General features: G+C 37.9%; 1 protein-coding gene across 3 annotated transcripts; it reads right to left on the bottom strand.

Moving 5' to 3' along the window:
• Positions 1-2,739: 2,739 nt before the first annotated feature.
• On the bottom strand, positions 2,740-25,349 carry LOC135472633 (brain tumor protein-like). Of its 3 annotated transcripts, XM_064752235.1 has the most exons (13): positions 25,226-25,282; positions 19,873-19,944; positions 17,236-17,752; positions 16,453-16,560; positions 14,082-14,342; positions 13,205-13,519; positions 12,388-12,790; positions 11,761-12,066; positions 11,245-11,332; positions 8,089-8,249; positions 6,936-7,124; positions 6,542-6,693; positions 2,740-5,050 (listed from the first exon to the last, which is right to left on the bottom strand). In XM_064752235.1, the coding sequence occupies exons 3-13, from the start codon at positions 17,722-17,724 to the stop codon at positions 4,742-4,744; spliced, it is 2,781 nt and encodes a 926-aa protein (XP_064608305.1). In that variant the 5' UTR covers positions 17,725-17,752; positions 19,873-19,944; positions 25,226-25,282; the 3' UTR covers positions 2,740-4,741. The 3 variants fall into 3 exon arrangements, with proteins under 3 accessions (XP_064608305.1, XP_064608304.1, XP_064608306.1); XM_064752234.1 differs by lacking the exon at positions 19,873-19,944 and having other exon boundaries at positions 25,226-25,349; XM_064752236.1 differs by lacking the exon at positions 19,873-19,944 and having other exon boundaries at positions 11,251-11,332; positions 25,226-25,349.
• Positions 25,350-25,630: the final 281 nt, after the last annotated feature.

The following is a 25,630-nucleotide window of genomic DNA, read 5'->3' as shown; positions in this document are numbered from 1 at the left end:
CATTTCTTGGGTATACTACATTTTACTGCAGAATATCACTTTTGGCGTAAATCCAAGTCTTGGGTTAAGTATGGTACAAAACACACATGGTATGCACCACAACAACCCTCCTGACAAGAAGCCCTAACCAACCTTGAAGGAATACAGAATCGATGCTGATTGGTTGACAGTTGGTCAGGCTTGAATACATTTGAAATACCTAAAATACAGTTTTCGTTAGACATCACTTGAACTTGCCTATCTCTCACACCAGCCAATCAGAAATGATTCTGTAAGTCTTTAACATAGTTGATCAAAGCATGCAACCTATTGGTCAAGGCCTTCTGAGATTTTACAGGAAAGTGGTAACTGAAAAGTAGAGACCTATCCTTTCCCTACCAAGAGTAACACTAGGAATAAATAATTTGATATTCAAGAATTTTTCACTTCTTCAATGGCCATCAATTGTATGGAGGTAACTGGAATGCCTGAAGTAACCATCAACCTTTGGCAAGATGCTCACAACTTTCCCATGTATAGATTTGAACATCATATCAGTGAAACAAGTGGTCTTGAACAATGCACGACACTGACAGCCACATTACCATTGTTAACCACTTGTCACCAAGGGCCCAGGAACAATGGGGGGTGGGGAATCAGCAAATAAGATGTGCCAGGTTTTAACCCAGTGAACCTGATGGCAAAGAACATGAAAAAAAGACGGACATCCCAAGAAACACCTTTATTCCACTTGCATACAGAGAAAAAACTTGACAAACAATATATATAGAAATCATTGATGAATCCTCCAAAAATAGTGTATGAATACTTGTAAAGACCACTGGCTTTAAACTTCCTTGGCGAGCAAGTCTTGAATAACTAACGACAAATATTAACTTTGTACTTCTGTGCTTGCATATAGCAGGCAATATTTAAAAGCCCACACACAACAGAAAAACCATTCAAAAACTCAACATGAAACACTCTTGATATTTTGAACCCAAACCGTAAACATTTTTCTAGAAACTCTGAAAAATTCGGCAAAAATCACAAACCACTTGCTGTCAAGGAAAATTTAAAATCTGTGGCCATATATCAATAAATCTCTTTATTTCATTTATTTGTTCATTAAATCAGTATGTAATCATTAACAATTGCCTAGGTCTATTGCATCCTCAATTAGGGAGGATACAACATAATTAGCATACGACGGGAAACAGCAAAGAAAGGAAAAAAATGTAAAATAAAGCACATGCCTTAGTTTTCATCTGAACACACTATCTAAAGATCTGCCTACAACTGATACTCTCAAAAAATATAACCTAGCTTGGCAACTGAATGAAGAAGCCCCCTTTGGTCTGGCGGTAAAACAGCCAAAATAGGATAAAAAAAGGGGAAAAACAAATCTCTTGATAATTTTACTGGGTAAATCTTCCACAATGGCCATTACGGAACAGGAAAAAAAACTGCGGAAAAAAGTTCCAGAAAGTCATTACCGATGTTAAGGTACACACTTGTATGATATATATGGAATTACTGCCCAGGCCACATGTCCCACCTCTACCCAACTGACCACCCACACACAGCCGGGACAAATCAAAAAATATCCGTGAATATTAGACAAAAAAAACCATTGCAAAATATTATTAAATATATAATTGTATATGAAAAGTGTAATTAATAGTAAAGTATTTCAAAAATAATAAAGTAATAATACCAAATAAAAGATGCACCTACCAGTTCACAATAGGTGACCACTATCACGTCCATGATAAGACTGCACTAAATACTGTGAAGATGATTTGTAGAGGGCTGGGTCAACTCAACAAACAGTAGGTGAGGGGAGGAGTTGTGACTGTTTCCGGGAACAACCCACAAGAGAAATATACTAACACTAAGATGGGGCTAACTACAGCAACTAATACAACGATAAACCAACTGAATATGCAGAAAAATAAACCAGTAAAATAACAGGGCATGTATAATAATATATAAGATAGAAGCACCGTCTCAGTCAAGTTTCCCTGGGTCAGCCAGTAGTAGTAAATTTGTATGAATCAAGCTCCACCCATTCCCCTGGCAGCCCTCTGTTAACATCTCCACCCTGGGACAACAAACTAGCAACACTTTTTTTTTTTTTTGGGTATGACTTCAGCATCACAGAAAGTAACTCTCTCTCCAGTCACAGGTTCTTCTACGACAAACCATCAGCAACAGCACAAAATCCTATTGCATCTGAGAGCAAACTTGCATGTTCGATTAATTTTCATTGTGAGTGTTTTGTGATTTTTTTTTTTTTTTCTTTTTTTTTATTTCATTTTATTACTTTTTTTTATGTAATTGTCTTTAAATTTTATTTCTGGAAGTTACTGGATCTGACACCTGAATAAGAACAACTTTGTCTCAATGTGAGCCTCGCAACATTCTAAAACCGATCCGACTTAAAAAGCCGTTTTCTTTTCCTTGAAAGGCTTGAATGGATATAGAATACTTAGACTGGCGTGAAGAGATCTACTTGGATGAAATGCCAAAGTGAACTTTCTTTAACCAAGCACTTTTTGTGACCAGTGTCTCATATATAAAAAGAGAGAGACATTCCTTTATCCTCGATACGTTTCACTTAAGGACAACATAATTCACCAGCCTATCCATGCACCCTCCTTAACCGTACGTATGTAACACTTCACATAAACAAAAAATTTGGTACATAACTCACCCAATATATATATATATATATATATATATATATATGTATGTATATATATATTCATCTATATGTATATACAAATATGAAACTGCATGGCAAGAGAGGCCAATTACCTCAGGATTAAAACACTTAACAGTAGATGTACATAGACCTTTGTTGTTCGTCTACCCATCTAACATGAAAATATACCATCTCTTGTATAACACATCTAAATGATCCAAGGCATTTCGTAAAACGCCACTTCACCAAAGGTGATTTGCCTTTTTCATACTTGCCATCACCGTTCTTTCCCAACAAACAGAAAACAATCCCATGGTACACCAGGGGCACTCCCATCTTATCTGGCTTTTGCCACGTGCTAGGCTCATCTTTCAATAATATGTACAAGATCAGAAAATAAGAGCTATGTAATCCAGCAAACTCCACATACTTATTTCAACTCCATGAAAAAAGTATACGAAGCAAAAAAAAAAACCAAAAAAAAAAAAACCAAAAACAAATTCAAAACAATCAAAATGTTAAATGCAAACCTTCCAAAAATTCAAGAAGGCATCTTTAAATGATAAAATGTGATCTCAAAAAGCTTTTTTTTGTACATTTTTAAACTTTTAAATATATTTTTCTTTATATATTTTTTTTTTTACTTTTTTACATTTTTTTCTTAAACATTTTTTTAAATCTGGAATTGTAAGGAAACATTTGAACACCAGTATGTATATAACGTGAAGACATCGTTGTTAATTCCTAAAACTAGATTGTCTATCTCGAAATCTTGTCAGAAGGCGAGGGACAGCGGCAGAGACTATAATATGTAGACTCTGTAAAAAAATGTGCTCAAAAGGGAGCAGCATTTTTAACCCATTGTGTTATGTCCTCAATGTAGCATCATTTAAACCACTGTTCAAAAAATGAGGAGTAAAATATATATCCTGAATACACACAACTAAATACAGGTCAATACTTACAGTAAAGGCCCAAGGATACACAATATTTTCAATATAATGAATCGGTTGGAAATCAATACAGAGAAACAAACAATGCATTAATAATAATAATCAACAATAGTTTTGATTACAATATACATTCCTAGTGAGTAAGGGTGGGTATGCTATCGTTTTGGCATGTAAAATGTGTATACAATAACCATTTCTAGGTATATTTTGTAAAGTAGCTGTGAGCAAGGTCCATTGCCATCTGACTGTTAACATTGTGAACAGAACAAAATCAATATAATAAACACAATAGGCTTTATGCATCTAATAATATAACACTGTCTTCATTAAACCATGCAAGACCATGAAAAAGTCGACCAAAAAAAAAAACGAAGAAAAAAAACCATTGCTACCTAAATGTATGAATCCTATGATATGAAGAAAAATCTGTTAACATGTGTAAAGCTTTTACATTCATTACAGTAATAACTACAACAAACAGAAAAATACAATTTTGTAAGGCACAGCAAAATAAGTCATGTTAAGATTTGAGTATCTGACTAGAAAAAAAGCAAGTTGCATATGGTATAAGTAGAGGTGCCCAACGGCAAAAAAGAGGATCTTGTTTAACATATACCCCAATCCCTGTAATTTCAGCAGTGAAAACAAGTTACTGAGGCTGAAGCACATGTTTGATGACAACCCAAATACAGGGCCTGTGCGAGATTACTTGTGCTATCTACTGTACATGTATCGCCATTAATGTTTTTTTTCTTCTTTCTTTGAACTTGTACATACAAATCTGGGGGACGACAAAATAATTGTATAATAATTAAAAACATATTTGAATATACCTGATGATACAAGTTATGGCTGTGGTAAATACGCCTCAACATCTCAAACATCATCTCAAAATGGAATACATGAAAACTGTGTATACATATACACATATATATATATACTTGTATATATATTTATGATCTCTTATTTATAAAGATCTTCATAAAGCACAAAAAAAGGGGGAAAAAAAAAAAATCTCCGAGGCTTCGATTGTAGTGGGCCTCTTACTCACTTACCAACTACCTCCCGACAGTGAAGATGGTCAGAAAGGAGTGTTACAGGTTCACGTTATGTATAAGGTGTTCAAAACGAGAACATGGTGATTGTTCTTTGCCAAGGTTACCACATAGCCTTCGGAGGTTATCTTCAATCCGCAGCACCTGCTAACCTTCACATACGGACACTCAAACTCTCCTATCAATGATCCATCTCGCTGAAATACGGCCACGTGGAAGCGGTTCCCGTGGCTATCTCCCACAAGCACATCTCCGGCGTCGCTGATGTCGATCCCATTGGGGTAGTTTGTCACATTCTCACACCCAATACGTCTCACAAACTGTCCGTCTTCATTGAACACAACAACACAATGACCCTGGGAAAAAGTGAGCAAAATATTGAAAAATACCACAGCAGGCCTTGCTGCAAGGCATGTTTCAATGGCACTCTAAACACTTCACAGTATTTCACACAGAGTAAATCAGGGAGTGCTATCACCTGTACAGGCTTAGAAACTTGACACAAAAATGGACCAGGAGTTCATAGACATCAAAATGTTAACTACCCTATCAGAAATATTGAGTTTTTTTAAATATCTAATTACCCTATAGAATTAATAAGACAAAGTAATACTAATTTCTGTGTTTTTCATATTCTGAAATATGACAGTGAAAATATCCCATACATTCTAACCCGTCGATCGTCTGATGACCTCATAAACCATGTACACATAAATTGTCAATCACCATGCAAACTCCAAGAGAACGATAATTTTACATATTGGCAAGTAGTGTGCTTTCAGTTTGTAGGTATATTCATTTTAATTACAAGAAAATCCGTTTGACCCTCTCACCAATGCGGTCGCTGAGAGTTCAAGTCCAGCTCATGCAGGCTTCCTCTATGCCTGTAAGAGGGAAGGTCTGCCTGCAGCCTGCAGATGGTTGTGGGCTTCCCCCAGGCTCTGCCCGGTTTCCACCCACCATAATGCTGGCTGTCGTCGTATAAGTGAAATATTCTTGAGTACGACATAAAACACCAATCAAATAAACAAATCAACAAAGGCGGAAACCGTTCATAAAAACCCTTTCACATATGACCATTAAAGGATAAGTTTATCATTATGAGCACTGATAGCTGTGGTTACAAAACTAAACCGCAATGCAAAATATGTGCGATGCATCTGTCTGCAATGTGCTGGTGAGGGCTGTTGCACTTGATGTGACGCAGTCAACTATTTATATCAGTGATGTAAAACATAAACAAAGAATATCAAATGGAATTTAACGATTAATATTTTAATGAACACTATTTCCAAGTTAAAATCAATCAAACAATATTATTAAAAACAGTATATCTACATGACAATTCCCTGTATGAATTTCCTTCCAATGGGATAAAACCTGATACTTTTAAAATGCAGAAAACATATAGCTTGTAAAATGATAGGGCCCTCTATCTGTACATGGATTGTGGATATATGTCACAGAGAGTAAAGCACATGGCAGTAACAGTAACTAGGGAACTGAGAAAGATGTTCACGTATTTCTCAAAAAGTATCTTTTTCAGAACTGTGTTTTACTGAAATATATTCAGTTTTTCTCTAGCTTATAGCATACCCTTTATTCAATCTCCCTTATTCAGTATTTTGAATCTCTTCACCACTGTTAAAAGACATCTTACTTCACGCTGCCTGCAGCAGAATGAAGTGGAAAAGTACTACTTGTTTCCATCCAATTTCCATGACTGTTATCAGGTAACAAATTGTCATGAAGAGATGACTTGGAACGTGGGCAGGAATATTCGCACAAATGTGCCAACCTCAGGAGTTAACTGGTTATGCAAGTGATTTACAGCTGAGATTTCCTACCTTGAAGTCACAGACGAAGTATTCCCTTCCACTTATGGCAATATCAGAGGGTTCCCTCATGTAATCGCTGCAGTCAAACCACTTCAGGAGGTCACCAGTCTCCGCAATACAGAACACAGTCGGGGAGACACTGTCCACAGCAACGATGTGGCCTATGGTCAAACAGGGAGACAATTATGACGAGGTAATGAATAATGATATGCCTTACACTTGGGAAACACTAACTCCTGTATGTCAAGTGCAAAATCGGAATAGCCGTTTCATTCCATGTATATAATTTCATGACACTTGCACTGATGCGTCATTAAGTGAATGTCCCGTAATAAAAGATAGGAGCTTAGCCACAGGTGAAAATCAACCAGCAAAGCTATGATGGAGCACTTTGTTGACTGACCTTGTTGAGTTATTGCCAGGCCTGCCACAATATCGATGTATCGAATAGCTATTTTCTTGATGAAGTGGCCATTCTTGGTGAAAATCTGCATACGAGAACGCTCATTGCCACGATCACAAACAACGTATTTGCCTGATGTTCTCATAACAGCCACCTTACGAGGGTACCACAGCTGGCCTTCCTCTCGACCTAGAAAAAGAGACATGACAAAGATGAGAGATGTTTCAAAACTTTATGCATTTTCACACTACGTTTATGATATACAAAATCTCCCGAAGTATCATTCAGCTTAAATGGAATCTCACCAAAACTATACTTTCACATTTATGGGTGGACATGGTTTATTGGCTTATTTCTTCCCCACAATTTAATTTATTTATTTATTTGATTGGTGTTTTACGCCGTACTCAAGAATATTTCACTTTTACGACGGCGGCCAGCATTATGGTGGGAGGAAACCGGGCAGAGCCCGGGGGAAACCCACGACCATCTGCAGGTTGTCCCCACAATTTAAACATAGATGTATTGTACAGCACAAGTTTATGGCGCGTTTTGCTAATCTTAGCTGATAAAATTTCATTCTGTGTCCTGATCTTTTAGCCAAACATCAGAACAAAAATATTTTTGTGCTTGGCAATGACAGCAAGGTAAAGTAGGAAGCATCTGAGTTGTCAAAGTCACTCTGAAGAAAGTAAGGTAAGTTTTAATTCTTGTGAAAGATAGCATGAAAACTATCAATATAAAACTCAATTCAGTGTAAATCAGGATGACAGCTACTGCAAAGCAAATATGCTTGCCATTCAGCACAGCACTTAAAGTGGCTTTAGCATTTACCGAACAAAATCTGGCTGTTGCATGTATCAGGCTGCTTCCATCCATATGACAGAGAAAAATGAAATTTGCCCATTTACAATGAGAATGGGTATGTCTGAAACCAAAACTGTGTGCTAAAACAAGCACTTCTATTATTCACACTCCTTCGGTGGTACCACTTACTCTTACTCTAATTTCTGCTGCCTTTCTCAACAACAGTATCAACCCTACTGTGTTTGTGAGATGGCGATGCTGATTGCATTTTGGCCAAAAAATCTACCTAAAGTCAAGTTAGCAGATGTAAACCCACCCCATGCTCTCTGGGTGTTGTGGAACTTACCTGGTATTCCAAACTGATACTTGAATTCTCCGGTCTTCTCAAACACCTGAATGCGGTGGTTGTTAGTATCGGCCACAATGATGTCCTCCTCCAAACCCAGGCAAAAGCCATGAGGAGAATTGAACTGACCTTTACCAGGACCCAACTGCCCAAATTTACACCTGCAGAAACCAGAAAAGCCAAACCATTTAAATGTGGAGTCTTCAAAGAGCCGTTGTTGACAAATACCCATCACCATGCTCAGGTGCCATGCAACAGGTGCTACAACTACAGTGACTTACGAACAACATGCAGTGCTGGAAGTGAAACTACATGTAACATGATAAAAGTCAATCCATGTACAATACTATAATCAGAATATAGTACTTAAGAAACAGATTTCGTAAGTTTATTTCAATAGTGTAGCTAGGACTTCAACAATTAGAGCAAATTATGGCATTACTTCACAAATATTTGTCAATAAACTAACTTTCAAACATATTCATTATCATTTACAGATTGCAAGAAAACCAAAATTGACCTTGTTAGAGGATGCGTTAGTCTCAACAGTGCCTGAACACAATAAAAGCATATAAAAAGAAACAACAAATTAAGATCAACTTCAGACCCAGAGATCAAATCTTTATTTTTTGTAATACAGTCAATTCGTCAATTTTTATGAAATATGAATTAATTTTACTCAACCAGTCTTTTTCCTGACAGCAAATTTCTCTTTGCTTCGTCACTGATCTCAGGACAAACTAAAAATCTGTAAGTAGTGTTATGCCATGCATTGAACACCAAATCAAACCTGCATTAACTTCTCAGGTTTGACAGCTCAAGTCTGTAAACAAAAGACTTTGGAATCCACATGTGTTAAATGCTTCAGCCAAACAGAATGCTCTATATTACTAAGCATACAATTTTCACATACAATTGTGCCCAATTTTCATCTTCTGGCATGTATGAGGACCCAATAATTCTTGTGTAATTCTCTTAGTCCCAATCTCTGAAGTTCACCGTGACAGTCTTTCAACCATATACCACATAATGCCAATCAGCATATAAATTTGCCTTGAAAATCTTTTTTGCTGGGTTTGTTTTAGTTTGAAATTTATGGAGGACAGCTTGGTTGACTAATTATCAAGAAGCAAAACAAAACGCTCGCTGTTTTGAAAGAAAAAGACAATGCAAGGATTTTGTCAACATATCTTTAACAAGAGTTCAGGTGAACACAGCATACGCCCCAACAAATGCATTTGTTTAAAATGTATGAAGAATACCAACAGCATTATGGTGAGTATAAATCCTGAGGGGAATCTTAATGGGTATTGATGATATATATGTGGTTACCATGACAACCCTGCCAGTGGACAAATGTGTCCACCACATATTAAAACTTTATGCAGAGAACAATTGTAGTGGTAACCTGGAAATAAAATTATTTCAATTATTGCAAAACAGTTGGAGTTATGCCCGGAACATGAAATCGTATCTATTTATATACAGTGTAGCCTCTCTATAGCACACTGCTTTAGGGACAGGTTTCTGGCTACCTCGTGCTATCATGAAATGATCTTGGGGTCCAGTATACAGCCTTACAGTCTATCTTACAGGTCATGATTTTGACACAGAATGAAGTTTTATGTAAAATGCATTTTTGTCAAATGCTTTCTTATTGTTAGTTTATCATAAACGCATGAGATTTTTTATTGCTTAAGGACTCAACTAGTATTCTATGGTACACAAGTTTTCATGTACCAAACATAAGCATTTCAGTACCGCCCTACGAGTCATATCCCATGAAGCCAGCCTCGTATCGGGAAATCACAGGCAAGAGCTGATTTACAGAGCTCTGTGAATGTTAAAGATTTCCACAAGCTGAATTAAGTAAAGTAGTTTCATCCACTTCATTTTAAAACAAAAATAGCTACAATGCATTTGGTATCCAATTCGGCCATGTTTGCTCGTATTAGAAGTAACTTATGGAAAGCGGCAAGCCAAATCTCACTCCCTGCAGTTTCAAACCTCGCTTCATGGCCATTCAATAATCTGATTATCAGCATTGACTGAAAGTGTACAAATATGAATCCCTTTATGAGGTATGCCTGTCACAGTGAGCAAAATGTGTTGCTGACGAAGCCACATGCGCGAAAGTAAATCTGCAACAAAAACATCAAATCTGCCTTGTGGACCCCCTCACAAGCAAATGCAACCAGTTACAACCTCTTCCATTATTCATAGAAAAATCCTTTTTTTTTTTGCTTGTACTCACATAATATTTAAAGGCTTAAGTCTAAAATATCAAATAACACATGAGTGTTATGACACACCTACAGTAGGAAATGAAGCAAATGATGTGGCGTTACATAAGTATATTTCTTCGTGAAAAACCTATATTCGTTTGCAGTTTTAGCTGTTCTCACATGAACATAAACCACAGATTTTTGGGGGACAAGATTTGGGTCGCGTTATATCAGATTAAACACTATTGCGATGCTACCTTGTAGTATATAGGGAAGCTGGCAATCTGGTAAACACGACATCCATGGAAATGAACAAATGCAAGTGGCGACACATCGTAATCTGTGTATGCATGTATCCACCATAAATTAAACCTGTGTGGAAAAATTGGATTAATCAGAAAGACGGACAAAATTGCAATAACAATACGCTCAGCCTAATGGCAAGGGCGTATAAAAATTAGCACACTGTTCGCCGTTTGTTGTGAACGAGTCTTGATGTAAAATGCGACATCACATTTTGGGGCAAAATTTTGCATGTTATTGAAAAGACACATCAGTCTTATCTTCACGAAAATTCACATTGAGAAGCTAGTTTGTGTCTCGAGAGGCTATGTGTTAGGAATCTTGTTCTGGCCATTCATATTTTGTCTCAATTTTCTTCCAGGCTGAAGCCACCAGGCAGTGGTTTCCCGTTTTAAACCCTTTCAACTGACTTAAAGAATTTATATGTTGACTTAGTTTTATGGATGGAAGAAATACGAGATTCAGGTTTCTATTGTTTTCTTGTCCTGTTAGCATAATAAAGTGGCAACATAATATCACAACTGCCAAAGTTGTGAAAATGGGATTCAAGCTGAAGCATTTAACACATGGTGGACACCAAAAAGACAGACAACAGGAAAAAGTAACAAAATTGGAACCCAATACTTACACATACCTGATCTGCATGGCACTCATCTTACCACTTCTACGGACAAAAGAGCCCGTAGTCTGTCCTTGAAATGCATTGGAGGCGCCAGCTGTAAACAGGACAGAATCAATGATTAAAATCATAACACATTTCTCTTAGTTTATTTTCTCATCTCATTTTACAAAACACCAGTTATGTGCCATTAGGTAAGTTCCACCATCCAATAAATCAACCTGCTTTCACAGAAAACCGAGCTGACTTCATCATATACTACATATACCCAGAACCTGATAAGCACATCAAAGGTCTGTGAAAAATCAAAAACTGTGACTTTCCAAACTTTGTTTTGATTAATATGGATAATATAAAAAAACCTGCACTATTCTCCCAAGATTTTAGAGCCCTCAAGTCACCATGTTAGATTGACTGGACTGTACACAATGCTTGTAATCATGACAGATGTGGTGGGTTTATTATTTTTGATGTTATGAGATAGACTTCTTTCTTTATGTTTTGGTCTTAATCAAGGCTTCTTACAGTCAGTGGGCGATGGCATCATGCTGCCTATACCCCCGGTTAGGCTAGTCAGGTTTCCAAGGGTTCCGATGTTGCCCATCCCTCCTAGGCCATTGGTGAGACCCCCAGGGGGCTGCTGGTTCAAAAGTCCTGCCAAAGTCTCCAGGCTAGGGGTCTCAGAGCGGGGTGTAGGGGTGGATAGCAGGCTGCTCATGCTGGACTCGGGGGGACTGATTGGAGCTGGGGTGATGCGTCCTGAAGGCAGAGCACCTGTTACATTCGATATGTTCAGGCCAGGAATAACCTGTCCATTTACTGTCACTTGACCTGTTGTAACAATTAAAAAAAGGAAAAAAATTCAACACCCCGAATAAAAAAATGCATGTTATTCATTGGTGTTTTACACTTTTAGCAAAGGGATTGTGATTAGCATCAATTTTCACATAGGTAAACATTTATGTTTGTTAACCACTGTGGGACAGTCTACATTAATGAACATCACCATGTTAGGATTGCAACATAGCATTATATTCACATTTACCTACTGATCTGATCGGTGTTTAATGCCTTTACTCATGAATATTTTGCTCCTATGATGGCTTAAGTTTGAATTGTCTACAGATTCTTACTGTGAAGAAATGCACTTACCCTGGCTGTTGAAGTTAATAGAGCCCATTTTAGCCAGAGCAGAGATGCTTAGAAGAGGGGCATTAGAGTTGCTGCTATTGCTGGCTGCGTCCACAGATATGCCACTGTCAGACATGGCAGGGCTCTGGGAGTTTCGAGACAGACTAGTGTCAGGAATGCTGTGAGATCCAATGACTGGGGTGGGGAGAGAGCGCGGCAACGATGTCATTGGCATCATGCCTGGCATCTCAGGGCTCGGCAAGGTCACACTGGGTAAAGACATAGGCGTTAAAGAGTGGATCTGTGGCAAGAAATCTGGCGCAGACACTGGAGGAATCACAGAGCCATCCACCCCCATGACTGGGGGAAGGGTAAACACCTCGTTCTCAAAAGAGGACTGTAGAGATGACGTCTGAGTTTCAACCTGAAAGTACAAAAACAAAAAAACAACATTAATCACTTCACAAAGATCTCCAAAACATAAACCTCACTGCTTCTCCACTGGACAGGTAATGTAAGTATAAATATCTGGACACCACGCACAGCAGAACTTCCAGCACATGGTACTGAATGGTTACTGTACGGTGCTCAGCAGAACTTAGTTTAACATACTTCATTGGTGTTTAATACTCAATTTTCATCGCTTATACTTCAGCAGTCAGGTGTAAGTGTGGAGAGTACTAAACAGAGAGGACACCCACACAGGTTTAAAGTTTGTAAAACTGCAAATCAGCACCACAGCACTATGCAGGTCAAACCAGAGCAGCTGTCGCAAGAACACAAAACCGAGCAACACTATAGAGTACTATAGAGAACACACCACTACTGTCACACATACCTTATGGTCATCTTCCTTGGTAAAGGAACCAAAGTTTTTCTTGACAGCTTCCTCGAAGCGTGCAGTGTCAGTGTAGAACTCAATGGTTGTGTTTACATCAGGCCTTGGGGTATTGTTGATGAGGGACAGGAGCTGGGTGGAGATGAGACCCTTCAGTAACAGGATCTGTAAGCCACTGCCATGCTTCAGGATCCTCTCTGTAAACTTGGAGCCATCTTCTATCTTCTCAATGGTCTTGTCCACATTGTGGAACATGTCCATTATAGCCAATTCTCGGTCAGAGTGAATCTTCTCCAGTTCCTGAAGGAGGTCATCCTACACAAAAACAACAAGCAATCAAAATCTACAACAGCTTATAGTGTAAAAGGATTCTTCTCTACCTCCAGAAGAAGATCATCCGTCATAAACAGGGCCAATCAAAATCTGCACTCTGACCTCTGAAGGAGGTTGTCCTAGAAAAACAGAACCAGTAAAAATCTACAATTCTGACCACTGATAGTATAAAAGGCTTCTTTTTTATCTCCTAAAGGAGACAATCCTTCACAAACAGAACCACCAGTCGAAACCTGAAACACCGACCACTGATGGTACAACAGGGTGGAACCAGATGCTTTGCTGTGGTTATTTTATTAACTTTTCAGTTGCCAAGGTAGGGTAACTTATCTTGCACAATTGGGACTTAAACCAAAGCTGATCTGAACGCTGTTCTCTCCAAGTGTAATGTAACCAGTCTGCTCCCAAAACACCATGGGAAAAGCAGGAATGATTATCAACAATAAAATACACAGTTTGAGATGAGCTATTTTGAAAATAAGTAACTTTGTCAACTTGAGGTTTGTCAGCTATGTGGTCTTTATATTAAATAACCTGTACATACCTTGCGCTTCTCTACAATAGCCTTATAGCTTTGGAATGTTTCTTGAATGAGAGCTTTCGCATCATCTCTGTGGGTCTGCAAGTCAGACAAGGCATTTTCCAGGTTTCTGGAGGCATCCTCGCAAAACTTGATTTTCCCTTTACTCTCAGATATCAGGTTATTGAGATCTTCCATTTGTTTGGGTTCCAGGTCCACAATTCGCTCATGCTGGTGGGAAGGCGGTTTGTGATCTTCCACAACACATTCACTACAGATGGGAACCTGCAACAAACACCCCGTTTATTGATCAACTTTTATGTTGTAACAATACTGATTTTTTTGTTCTATGTACCAGGTCACAAAAGACAATTATTGGACATACTGTTAAATATCAGTATTAACACAAATAAGAGGCGATAACGCACATTACTGAAACTGGACTCTGAATCCATCATTCTAGTTCATAAATGTAAACAAAGCAAAAAATAATAGAAAAATGGATTTGTAAAAAAAAGCAGACTTCTGGGAATTCTCGGTTTAATCACATGCTGCATGTCTGCAACAGTGAGAGCAGAGTAACAAACAAATGAGGATCTATTTGATTTCTGTGGAAGTCCACACTCAAGCCATTGACAAGGAAATTATTTTTCCCCCGCATGACTAACATACATTCACATGAGAAGCCAGCTCAATTTGTATGTATTGCCACTATCGGTGATAACTTAGAACTGAAGGCAAGGCTACCAAAGAGTTCGCCTGGGTGTTTTTAAGGTAAAGCCTGACAAAAAGAATTGGATCAAGGAGAATTTGATATTTTGCTGTCGTAAGACGCTGACATCTGCAATGTTTACAAGATTTCCTTGAACATTTTAAAATAATTTTGAGTAATTATGTTGCAATCTCAACTCTCTATGGAAACACAATAACACTGGTCATCAGATCAGCAAGGTAATGAAAAATATGGCGACACTATATTACGGGTATCCAAATGGATATGGGTGAAAACACTTCACAGGTAGGCCTATCTCGATCTACTGGTATCGGACAGGGTATACCCATCAAAGCGCTATCAGGCAGGCTTTGCTCAGCAGCGGCAGAGGAAATTTTATATCTACAGAATTTTTAAGACAAAGTAATACTAATTTCTATATCCCATCACATTAAACTTATGAATGATCAGCTGCCCCGGTAGCTCAGTTTCCGTTTCGGAGTAATGAGATCAGGTTCAATCTAGTCAACTATTTGTGTAAGTGATGTAATACATAAACAAAGAATATCAAATATAATTTAATGATTAATAATTTAGTCAACAAAATTATATTTCTAATATTTCCTTGTTAGCATCAATCAAACAATATTATTACAAACAATAGATAAACATGACAATTTTTTCCTTCAAATGGGATAGAACTTCTTTAAAACAAAGAAAACTTAAAAGTTTGTAAAATATTAGAGCCCTCTATTTGTACATGGATTGTGGAGAGAGTAAAACATGTGGCAGCATGCTTTTTTTTGATCAGATAGTGAAGTTAATATGTGGGTTTGGGGGTTTCCACACACATTTCTAAAGGGTGAAATCCCCCAGGCTACACTGAAGTTAGTTGAAAGCTGTAGCTGATGTACAACCTGGAATTATAACAAATATGTTTAATAGTGGCTTCCTGATGCACCCTGATGTATGCCGATCACCGTTCATGCTGTGGTCCCTCATGTGGCCACTGTGCTATCCAAGGAATCCACTGGACATGTATGATGGCAGACTGTACTGAAATACAACCAACTCCATTTGCGATTTAACTGGCTTTGAAGAAGGTATAGTAAATCAAAGGAAAAAATCTGCTAGGAAGTACTATAGATGGTTTTATTAGCTACATGTTGACGTAATCAATTGGCGTGAACGATTGGTCTCTTTAAACCCGTAACCGATTGTTTGGTTACATCAAACACTCAAAATTTCATGGCCTGTAATATACACGTCCAATCCACGATGGAATATCCTCCTCGTGCTATTGTGCTCTACATGTGTGCAAGCCCTGAGCTCAATACCTTCAGCATTTTTAAGATATCACCCCTAACATTTTCTTTAACATTGCTTTGTCTATAACTGCACAGCGACGCCGACGCTCAGGGTATGACATAAGCTACGCCTGTACTTTATACCGGCGAGCTAAAAAGCAAGTAGTCTCTTAGAAAACTTCTGGCAGGACCATCTTAGCAATCAATACCTTGTGTGTCCACTGCATTAAAATGCCAACAATTTAATTGTGTGGACGCGCCCACCCATTACAAACTTTGATGTAAAACTGTAAAATTGTCTTTCATAACTGGTGTAGCCAATTTTTCATACGAAATGTCATGTTTTTTTCCAAAATAAAGGTTAACTCTAAGATACCTGACAGGTGACGCAGTACATCTTCAAGTTCTCAGACGGATGACTATCACAAAAGATAGGCTTATGGATGGCCACCTCTCCATTTCGCATATCTTCAAAAGAGACAACCTACAAGCACAACAGCCACTTATCAATTATGATATGACCTTTTCAATCTGAACACAATCTTGAAATAAGATGGAATAATTTTTAGGTGTTTTAGGACCCATTTGAACGAAATGCCTGCTGACCAAATATCAATTTGTATTGTAAATACAGACAAATGCCATCTGTACAGGAAGTCCTGACAGCTTTTACTGTCTGCATTTAACAGAGTTTGACAATTCTCAACAATATATCTAAACTTTAAAATTACATAAATTGACACTTTGTCATCTAGTCACTTATCATTCCATATTGGTAAATATGTATGAAAACAAATGTTAAATATGCATATCAATGTGCCTACTTACCTTACCTACCTATAAGTTTTCAATGGCTAATGGAGTATTAAAATAGTTTAATTTATCACACAGAACAGAAACCAAATTGTTCAGGGCTTTCATGTGCTTAAGAGCAACTTTAATTAAAATTTATTCATCCCCCTGAGTTGTAATTACTACTTAGAGGTAATTTTCAACTGTTGTGCTCGCCAAGAGCTTACTGCTTCAAAAAATCATTATTACTTTATTCTATGCAGAAGGCTTCATAATCAGTTAAATCATGTAAAGTAGCACTAAATACACATTTGAAAAGAATGAACAATTAATCCTACTGTACAACCATGGGAAAGCTATAGCGTACCTTGTGGTTTTCGAAGCACCTCATATACTGATGAGCGGTCACACAGTTGGGACACAGAAAATTAGCACAGTCAGAACAGCGGGCCACTGCCTTTTCCTTAGCTTTACAACTTGTGCACACAATCTGCATGTCATCAATAGCAGACATGTCCAAAAGGTCGAGCATGACAAAGTCGCTGGCCAAGTCACAAACCCCCTTAGGGGGCACCTTGGTCTCTTGTTTACAAATGGGACAGATGATGATCTCCGGCTGGGGACCATCACTCTCCTGAGCCAGTTCCTGGACTAGCTTTTCCAGACACAGCAAACAGAATGCATGCAGGCAGGTGAGCACCTTTGGCTGTTTGAATCTCTCGGAACAGATAGAGCACTGATGTTCCGGGTTGACTGGGGTGGGGGAGGTGCAGGGACTGCCCGCACCTGATGACCCCAGGGAACTCCCTTCTCCATCACTCTGTACGTTGTTCCCAATAGCACTGTCCTCCTCCATCCTCTTTAATATCTTCGATTAGGGTTGTCTGAATAAGAAACAGACAAAACCTAAAATAATTACCATGATACTATTATCTTTGCAACATTACACAAGACAAAAATTTTGAAAGTTTTGGGACAGCGATATGTCACCTACCTGTTTGCAGCATCAGAATAATACCTACATCAAACTCCACAACAGAGCATTTAAATGGCCATAAATTAGTCGAAAATGGATGAAACTGCCCTTAATTCTTAGCAGCAAATCGAGTCATGTACCAATACGATGAATTTAAAAAGAAGTTTACATAGCTTTTTCATCACTTACAGACAGACAAACGTATAGTCTCCTCACAGGGGCGGAGCGCTCAAACTCTTTGGCCAGGTTTACATAATCTATAATCTCTTCTCATTAACTCACACAATTCATGCACCCTAAACTTCTTCACTGTGATTCTTCTCACCTAAGTATTACACTTTTTGTAATTAAGTGATATTTATGAAACAAGGATGCTTGTCTTCTTAGCTTCATTAATAATCACGAAAGAGAATCTTTTTCATCAACATTCTACTAGGCCATTTTCGTTAAAGATTGGACACTTTGGAAATCCTGAACTCCATTGAAATCAGCTGATATCAGAATAAAGTTCCACGCATGATGAGAATTTCCTATCACAATAACAATGAAAAATCGCATGCATATTTACATGTGCACTGGTATATAAAGTGAAGACCAGCAAAATGAAATCCTTATATTCAACCAGTAACAACTATTCACAGATGGCCAAATGTACCTGGAAATACCCTGGACTAATTTTACTCTCATTTTCAAACGGACAATAACATAAATAGCTATGTACACATATAATATAGCTAGACTTAGGCACAGATAGGCCGGACTGCAAACCCAGGTCATATTACACCACTTATACACAACTCCCAGACACTGGCAAGTTCACCTGGCTATAAATATACACATGCCAATTAGTACCTCAACAAGGCATCATTATCAAATACCTGGTATAGGTTTACGCTTTAAAGGCTACACTAATTATTGTGGACATCGAACAAGCTCTGCTCTGTCAAGCACCTTTTACCTATATCTACTGAACCATCATACATACATGCAGTTATGAGAAAAAGGCGATTCCCAACTGTTCGAAGGGCTCGCCAGCTGTCACCACATGAGCTGCATAATGACCTTTAATAGCAGTTCGTGGCTATAGTGACTGTTGTCAATCTATTAACAATGTCTGCACTGACACAGTTCCATCTGAGATAAGCCATTCTGTAGATTAGGTGAGCAAGAATTTATTATGCAGTCAAATACACAATATCTGGATAAAATTACCATCAAAGTCATGATCAAAACTAAGACGTATGTATAGTTCTACAATGATGAGACATTACTTCAACAGACGATCAATTCTATTATAATATTGACAAATTTAAGTCAAATTGTAAGGTAAATTAAAACTTTACCTTATTGTGGATTACTAATCTAAGTGATCACATTGTACAGTACAAGTACCCGCATAAAAATGGTTTACAAGTAAATCCAGCTAACCGGCCCTCACATATCCACCATGTTTGTTTGGGTGCTGGATGACAACTCTCCACATACAACCAGCTTACTGCTATCTCCTTATTCAAACATCCTCAACAAAGCATGTACAGGGTTGGCATGAAAAAGAATCAATGGTTAGGCATGGCCTACACAACTGGTGAACTTCCTTGTATGACCCAGTGGCTGGTGAAGAGCAGCTAGTCAACAAGCCTGTGTCGGTAGCACTGGCTTGTTGTACCAGCCCTATGCCTACAAATTAATATTGAATCCAGAACAGCCACAGGAACTGAGTTGACCTAGTTTTCTGCAGATGAATTATTTATAAACCAGCCAACCTAGTGCAGTGTCTCCTAACCACAGCCCTTAAAAAAATTGTTCACATTTACCTTCACAATGCCTATTCCCCCTTCAATATTCAAACATTTAATTCTTCCTGATTTCCATCTTACACAAGGACCCTGTGATCATATCATTAAGAATATACAGGACAATATATCACTTCAATTAACACAGTACTGTGTAGATATTAATGAATGCCTGGCATGAAAACCTAAACAGAGGCAGGGGAATTTGTTGTCCTAAATCCTATCATCCACTTACATAATTTTTCCCACGTAATGTCCTACGTAAGAAGAGCCAATACCCTGGAGTTGAATTCATGGACATGCGAACCTACAACACATGCTGAACACACTATAAAATATACACTGAAAATGGGTGTGTTTTAACATGGCCAATATTATACATATCGATTGTCAGTGGTATTATTGGGTTGCACATTATACGGTGCATAATTTTGCCTCACAATGAATCTAGAGAGGATTGTATTAAATAATACTCTTATACATGTACATACATTATCACTGACCGTAAATTTTTGGGGAAAGTGATCAACTTCACCACAGGAGAAAATAAGCATTTGCCACTAGCTGTGACCTTATGAGCCTTTTTTATCGAGTGGCTTGTGTCTTCTCTGTCTCCATTCTTGTTAATAAAGTCTCAACAATGTTTGTTTATTTTTCATGAAAATCAACCAAAGATAAAAACAAAAGAACTTAACAACCCAATGTGAACCAGAAATGTCAAGTTTGGCAAAGTCGTATCTCTGCTGCGACCAAATGCCGGACATTATTCTCTGTCACATTCCCCTGGTCGTCTGTAGTAAAAGGAATAGTGATGTGACGTGTGCTTGAAATACTGGCAGCAGAGACGTTTTATTAGCATAAAAATCCATACAGTACTGAGGAAATCTTCTTTCCTTATACCATATGAACCTCCCAAACAGAAGAGTGTCACAGATTGTTTCATTTTGGCATTAGGCTTTCAACCTTCTTTTTTTTTTAATCGTGCTTGGTGGTGTGAATGTGATATAAACGCTGATTTCTTTTTTACTTTGTATTCATTACAATTAAAACCAAAATTATCAGGCCAGGCAGTAACAGAATTGATTTTATAGAAGGTATTTGTTCCTTATTCCTTGGTCTGAACTTTGAAATCAGCAGGTTGCCAATCAGCTGAAAAAAACAGAGCTGAAGTGTTGCTCACAACTGAGAATAGCTGCACAAAATGTTCCCTCCTTTCCATCAATAATTCAAATATCTGCACATGGTTGGACAGACTTTGTGTGGTTTAGTACCTTTTCTGAATTCCAACGTTCAAATAAGCGCCCTTGTTATTTTTGTGTAGATTTCAATAAAATAAACACCTCTGGATAGAGTAAGGAATGTTTACAGAAAGTATACTAATATGCAAAGAACCACGTGAATTTACTTCGGGTCCATCATCTTAAAACATTTCCAACACCTAACTGACCATTTTTACCTGAATTTCAAAACTCTATATCATCTTGGAAGTATGCTTAGCTATAAAATGTACATGTATTGCCCTAAAAAAAAAAAAAATTATCATTACCATCTATGTTGTCAGCTGTGCAGTGAGTTTGATAGGCACCATCTTTGCATATACAAGGATTAGACATATTCAACATATTGAGCAAAATTTTCCCCTGGTCTCTTCAACTCACATGAACTTAGACTAATGAACTCAAGTTAATGAGCATATTATACATACTGCTTGTTAGTAATTAACATGCATATGTTAAATTTATCATCCTCTGGTTACATGTTGAGTGAGTGCACAAACATAAAAGTTACCAAAGCCAGAAGAGTTAAAACTGCTGAATTTTATGCATCACGTGCTAAATATACGATGTTTGATATGTCCTGCGTCCAACAGATCAAAGTTAAGCTGGGCTTTACTGGACGGTTAACATAACAGGTTGACTGATATAAAAATGTTTTTCGTTACCCCTTTCAGGAAATACATTTCCCCATTTCAAATGCATTTTTTAAATTTTATTGTTTTCATAACCAAGTTTACTCACACTTATGTCGAATATTCCTTCTTGATGCTGGATCTACCACTAAATTTTGGCAAATTTACCAGCTTTTAAGCTGAAAAACTGAAGTTAAAAGGTATATAAATGTCTACTTCAATGCTTTCGCAACTGTGGTGAAGGGATGCCTGTTTACTTTTCCCACACAGAAATTTTATTTGCCAAATTTAAAATTAAAGGTGGCGAATGGCTAGCGGAATATATCTTGTCATGTTGGCAAGTTTTGTTCTTCTTTAACTCCTCAAATTACTCCCATTAATAGAAAAGACAACATTAGACCAAACACATATATGCATCGATAAAGTATCCTACATGAAGTTTAGAAAGTGAACCTCTTTATTTCTGTGATGTTGGATAATCAAAGTATCACAGTTCAAAATAAGTTAAATCGTACACAGGTTATTAAATTTAACCAACCAAGGGATAGTTATTTCTGTAACCCAAGAACACAGCTGTTTACAAAGACCAAAATAAACAGTCGCTACTAGCCAAATACAATCGTATGAGCCCTTTTGGCAAGAGGCTGGTAATCACTTGGTCGCCATTCTGGCAAGTAATGTCTCAATATTGATTTATTTTTCATGAAAATCAGGCAAAGATTAAAAAAAAAACAACAACACAGCAATGGTAAAGCCCAGTGTGATTTAGAGACATCAAGTTTGGCAAGTCCTGTCTGTCATTTAATAGAATGCTGGACATTAATGTATCCATGGTCAGTAGTAAAAGAAATGATATGACATGCTCATTTGATGGATTTATTTCATCTGTGTTTTATACAATATTCAAGAATATTTCACTTATACGACAGCGGACAGCATAATGCTGGAGCCATTTGGGAAAAAAGAGGTGTCTAGGTAGATAGGTAGGTAGGTTTTTTTTTTTGTTTTGTTTTTTTTTAAATATATTTAGTTATATGTATAAATGTATAAATTATCAAGTGAACACACATACATACAGTATACAGCACTATTTTTATTAACAGATAGCACATTTCTGTACTTTTTCAACAATGTAAATGATATGGTTTGAAAGCCAATAACATTTTCTCAATAAAAATAAAAAAATAAAAAAACACAAAACAAAGAACACAGTTCATGTCACTTGCATAGATAACACATGCCAAAATTTATGTATAGCCTTAATACTATTTTCTCTACAACCATATTAATGCATAGTCTTGCCAGTGTTCTGACATGTACCACTTTTAGATGCATCTCTTAGAGCTGAATAATTGCAAGCAATGGAAACAGTCAAAAAGTATCTGCTTATTTACAAGTTTACAATTCGCTCTTCTTAAAAATCTATTGATTTATGTCCTGACAGATGCTAACTGCTGGCTCTCCGACTGTGCATGGGAAGATCTGTCAGCAACCTGCAGATGGTTGTGGGTTTTACAAAGGCTCTTTCCTATCAGCCTTCTAGCATTGATACTATTTACCCTGTCTGATAAAGCGTGATCTTGAACTGCAGAAGGAGATCAGAATTCACTATTTCTTTTGGTGAAAAGTACACAAAATGTATGAACAACTGAGATTCGGTCTATGCCTACTACAGTTCAGTCAATACGAAGTAACACAAATTCTGACAGCTGAAGCAAGAGACTTAAACTAAGACTTCAACTTCCTTAACCAGCAATTGGCTGCCCCTTAATAATTTTGAAACCATTCTGTTTGCACTCTGCATATAAGGGCAAAACAACTTTGTAGCTCTTAGAAATCTCTGCAACCCGCTCTGCTTCAAATGACCCATAATAAGTGCAAATTTTTCTGTGAGAAGTGTGAGGAATAGAAGCTGTACTCAAGCGGCGTATCACAGGTCAATTTGTTGTTTGTGAAAACACCACTTTGCAGAACGTCACTACAAAAAAAATTGTCAATATCAAATCAATTACTTTTTCTAGCATTCCTACCTTCAGGTGTAATGTTAGCACCGCAAATGTAGTGGTATCTTCTCTTCAGTGGTTTAACTTTTAAGCGACATGTTAACTGACGAAGCTGCAGGTCGAACTCCAGCAGTGAAGGACAGCCTTACTTCACAAGCGAATTTCATTCGAATTCAATGCAATCTGCCGCTATCCCTTTAACGTTTGCGATGGGCTCTTGTGCTATGTCACCAAACACTTCACCAAGCGTGGAACTTTTCACACACGCCTAGCTCTCTAAGGCAGAACGCTTCCGCTTAACTTGCTTAACCTAAACTCTGCACATTGTAACTTTGCTCTCAAATGTTTTAATTCGAGTGGAAATAAAACAACCTGCAGAGCCATGTCAAATGCAAATTAATTTATGCTGATTTTTGCCCCATCTTTAACAAAAAAATTATCACTGACTTGCATTTAGCCCAAGTATCTATGGTCGGTCAGGTTACTGGAAGCAGATATATTTTTCTCCGGGGGTAGGGGGGGACGCACAACCATCCGCGGGTTGGTGGTGACAGACCTTCCCACGTACAGCTGGAGAGGAAGTCTGCATGAGATAGATTTGAATTCACAGTGAATGCATTGATGAGAGGCTCTTGGGTCATTGTGTCAAGCTGGCATGATAAATTTGTCCAGTTAAATTAAATTCAGTACACTCAAGTGATCTATAAGCCAAATGTTTGAGCTATTCGAGGCGGCCTGCAGTATCTACATCAGTAAATATAAGCCATCCGTAGACCAGAATTTTCAGGTTGATCCACTTGTATAACGCCCTCTGTAATCCTGATCTTTATGCCGATACAATATACACGAACTACACCTGCCCGGCCCCAAAATAGCGAGACCATCTCATAAATAAACATGCTAAGTGCAAGCCTGGTTAGGTGCATACACTGTCCATTAGGCATTTGCTCTCAGTATGAAATTGTGCTTTCATACTCTTTACGTGTAGTATCATGTATATTCTAATTCACTCTTCAAAGAACAAATTATTTCAAGAAGAAAGAAACAATTACTCAAGCTATGCCATTTTCTTTACGGTCCTAGTAAAGGGACTTTCAGTTTGATTGGAACTGATGCACCTATACTCAAATAACAAGAACTCGAGTCCTCAAGAAAACGCTGGTTCTAACTCACGTGAAAAAGTGTAAAGCCAGTAGAACAGATTGGAGAAGTTTACGATCAGCATGCATCATCAAGCATTAAATACACGGCGTCTTAGCAAAGAATAGGCGTTCGTGGCTTTGGAAGTCATCGTCTACATGTAGTCCGGATGGTTGCCATGAGGTAAAGGGTCTCTGCGCGCGCAGATCCCAGCAAGACGACGAAATATGCAGTTCCAGCTAACTCGTGATTACCTGGAAACGCCTTCTTGTAATTGCCTTTTCTGATTACCACAGCACGACATTCACACAACATACCTTGTACAACAGGTATACTAGCTACATTTCACTGAATCGTAGGATGAATAAATTTACTATATTTATCTTTTAGCCACTTGCTGGATCATGGGTCGGCTTCCTCTACGTCATGTCAGAGAAAGCTGTGTATAAATTTTGAGGTCAAATGTCTGGGTCCCTTTTCCGGTTTTGATCAGAAGGAAAAGAAGCTGCAAATGTGCTATTGTGATCAGTACATACCTTATATGTTGGAAGCCCTGTTTAGTCAGAAAGTAACGTGCACGGTTGTAAATTTCAAGAAAAACGATATGCAGGCTGCCACGCACCAAAACACCTTCCCGCCATCTTGCTGCTCAGAAATGAATATCGCTAACGGCACATGCGCAGTACCCGATGGGAGGGAAATTCCGACACATGTCACATGTAGAAAAGGCGGGAGTCAATCCATTTCCATCTGGATTCAAGCTGGGATGCCCTTCCCAGATCAAAATAACCAACACCCATGTGCTCACCCACAGCAAGGATTTTATATCGCGTTGTAACAACTTTTACCAGAAAATATGTACTAATGCAGTGTGCGTTTAGAAATTCATTCGTTGACTTTGCCGTTTCAGTACAGAATATTCCTAAAGCTGTTAATTTCGT

Source organism: Liolophura sinensis, chromosome 8 (assembly GCF_032854445.1).
Source record: "Liolophura sinensis isolate JHLJ2023 chromosome 8, CUHK_Ljap_v2, whole genome shotgun sequence".
Lineage (NCBI taxonomy): Eukaryota > Metazoa > Mollusca > Polyplacophora > Chitonida > Chitonidae > Liolophura > Liolophura sinensis.
The sequence above is the reverse complement of the archived record's forward strand: the minus strand, read 5'-3'. Positions and strand labels throughout refer to the sequence as shown.

Bases quoted from the DNA above. Each gene is read 5' to 3' on its own strand.
- LOC135472633 (XM_064752234.1), bottom strand. From the start codon at position 17,724: ATGGAGGAGGACAGTGCTATTGGGAACAACGTACAGAGTGATGGAGAA. The intron at 8,250-11,244 runs GTAAGTATTGGG...TGGTTTCTGCAG, and splicing joins GCCATGCAGATCAGGTATGT to GTGTAAATTTGGGCAGTTGG. The intron at 7,125-8,088 runs GTAAGTTCCACA...CTCTTTTTCTAG, and splicing joins GTATCAGTTTGGAATACCAG to GTCGAGAGGAAGGCCAGCTG.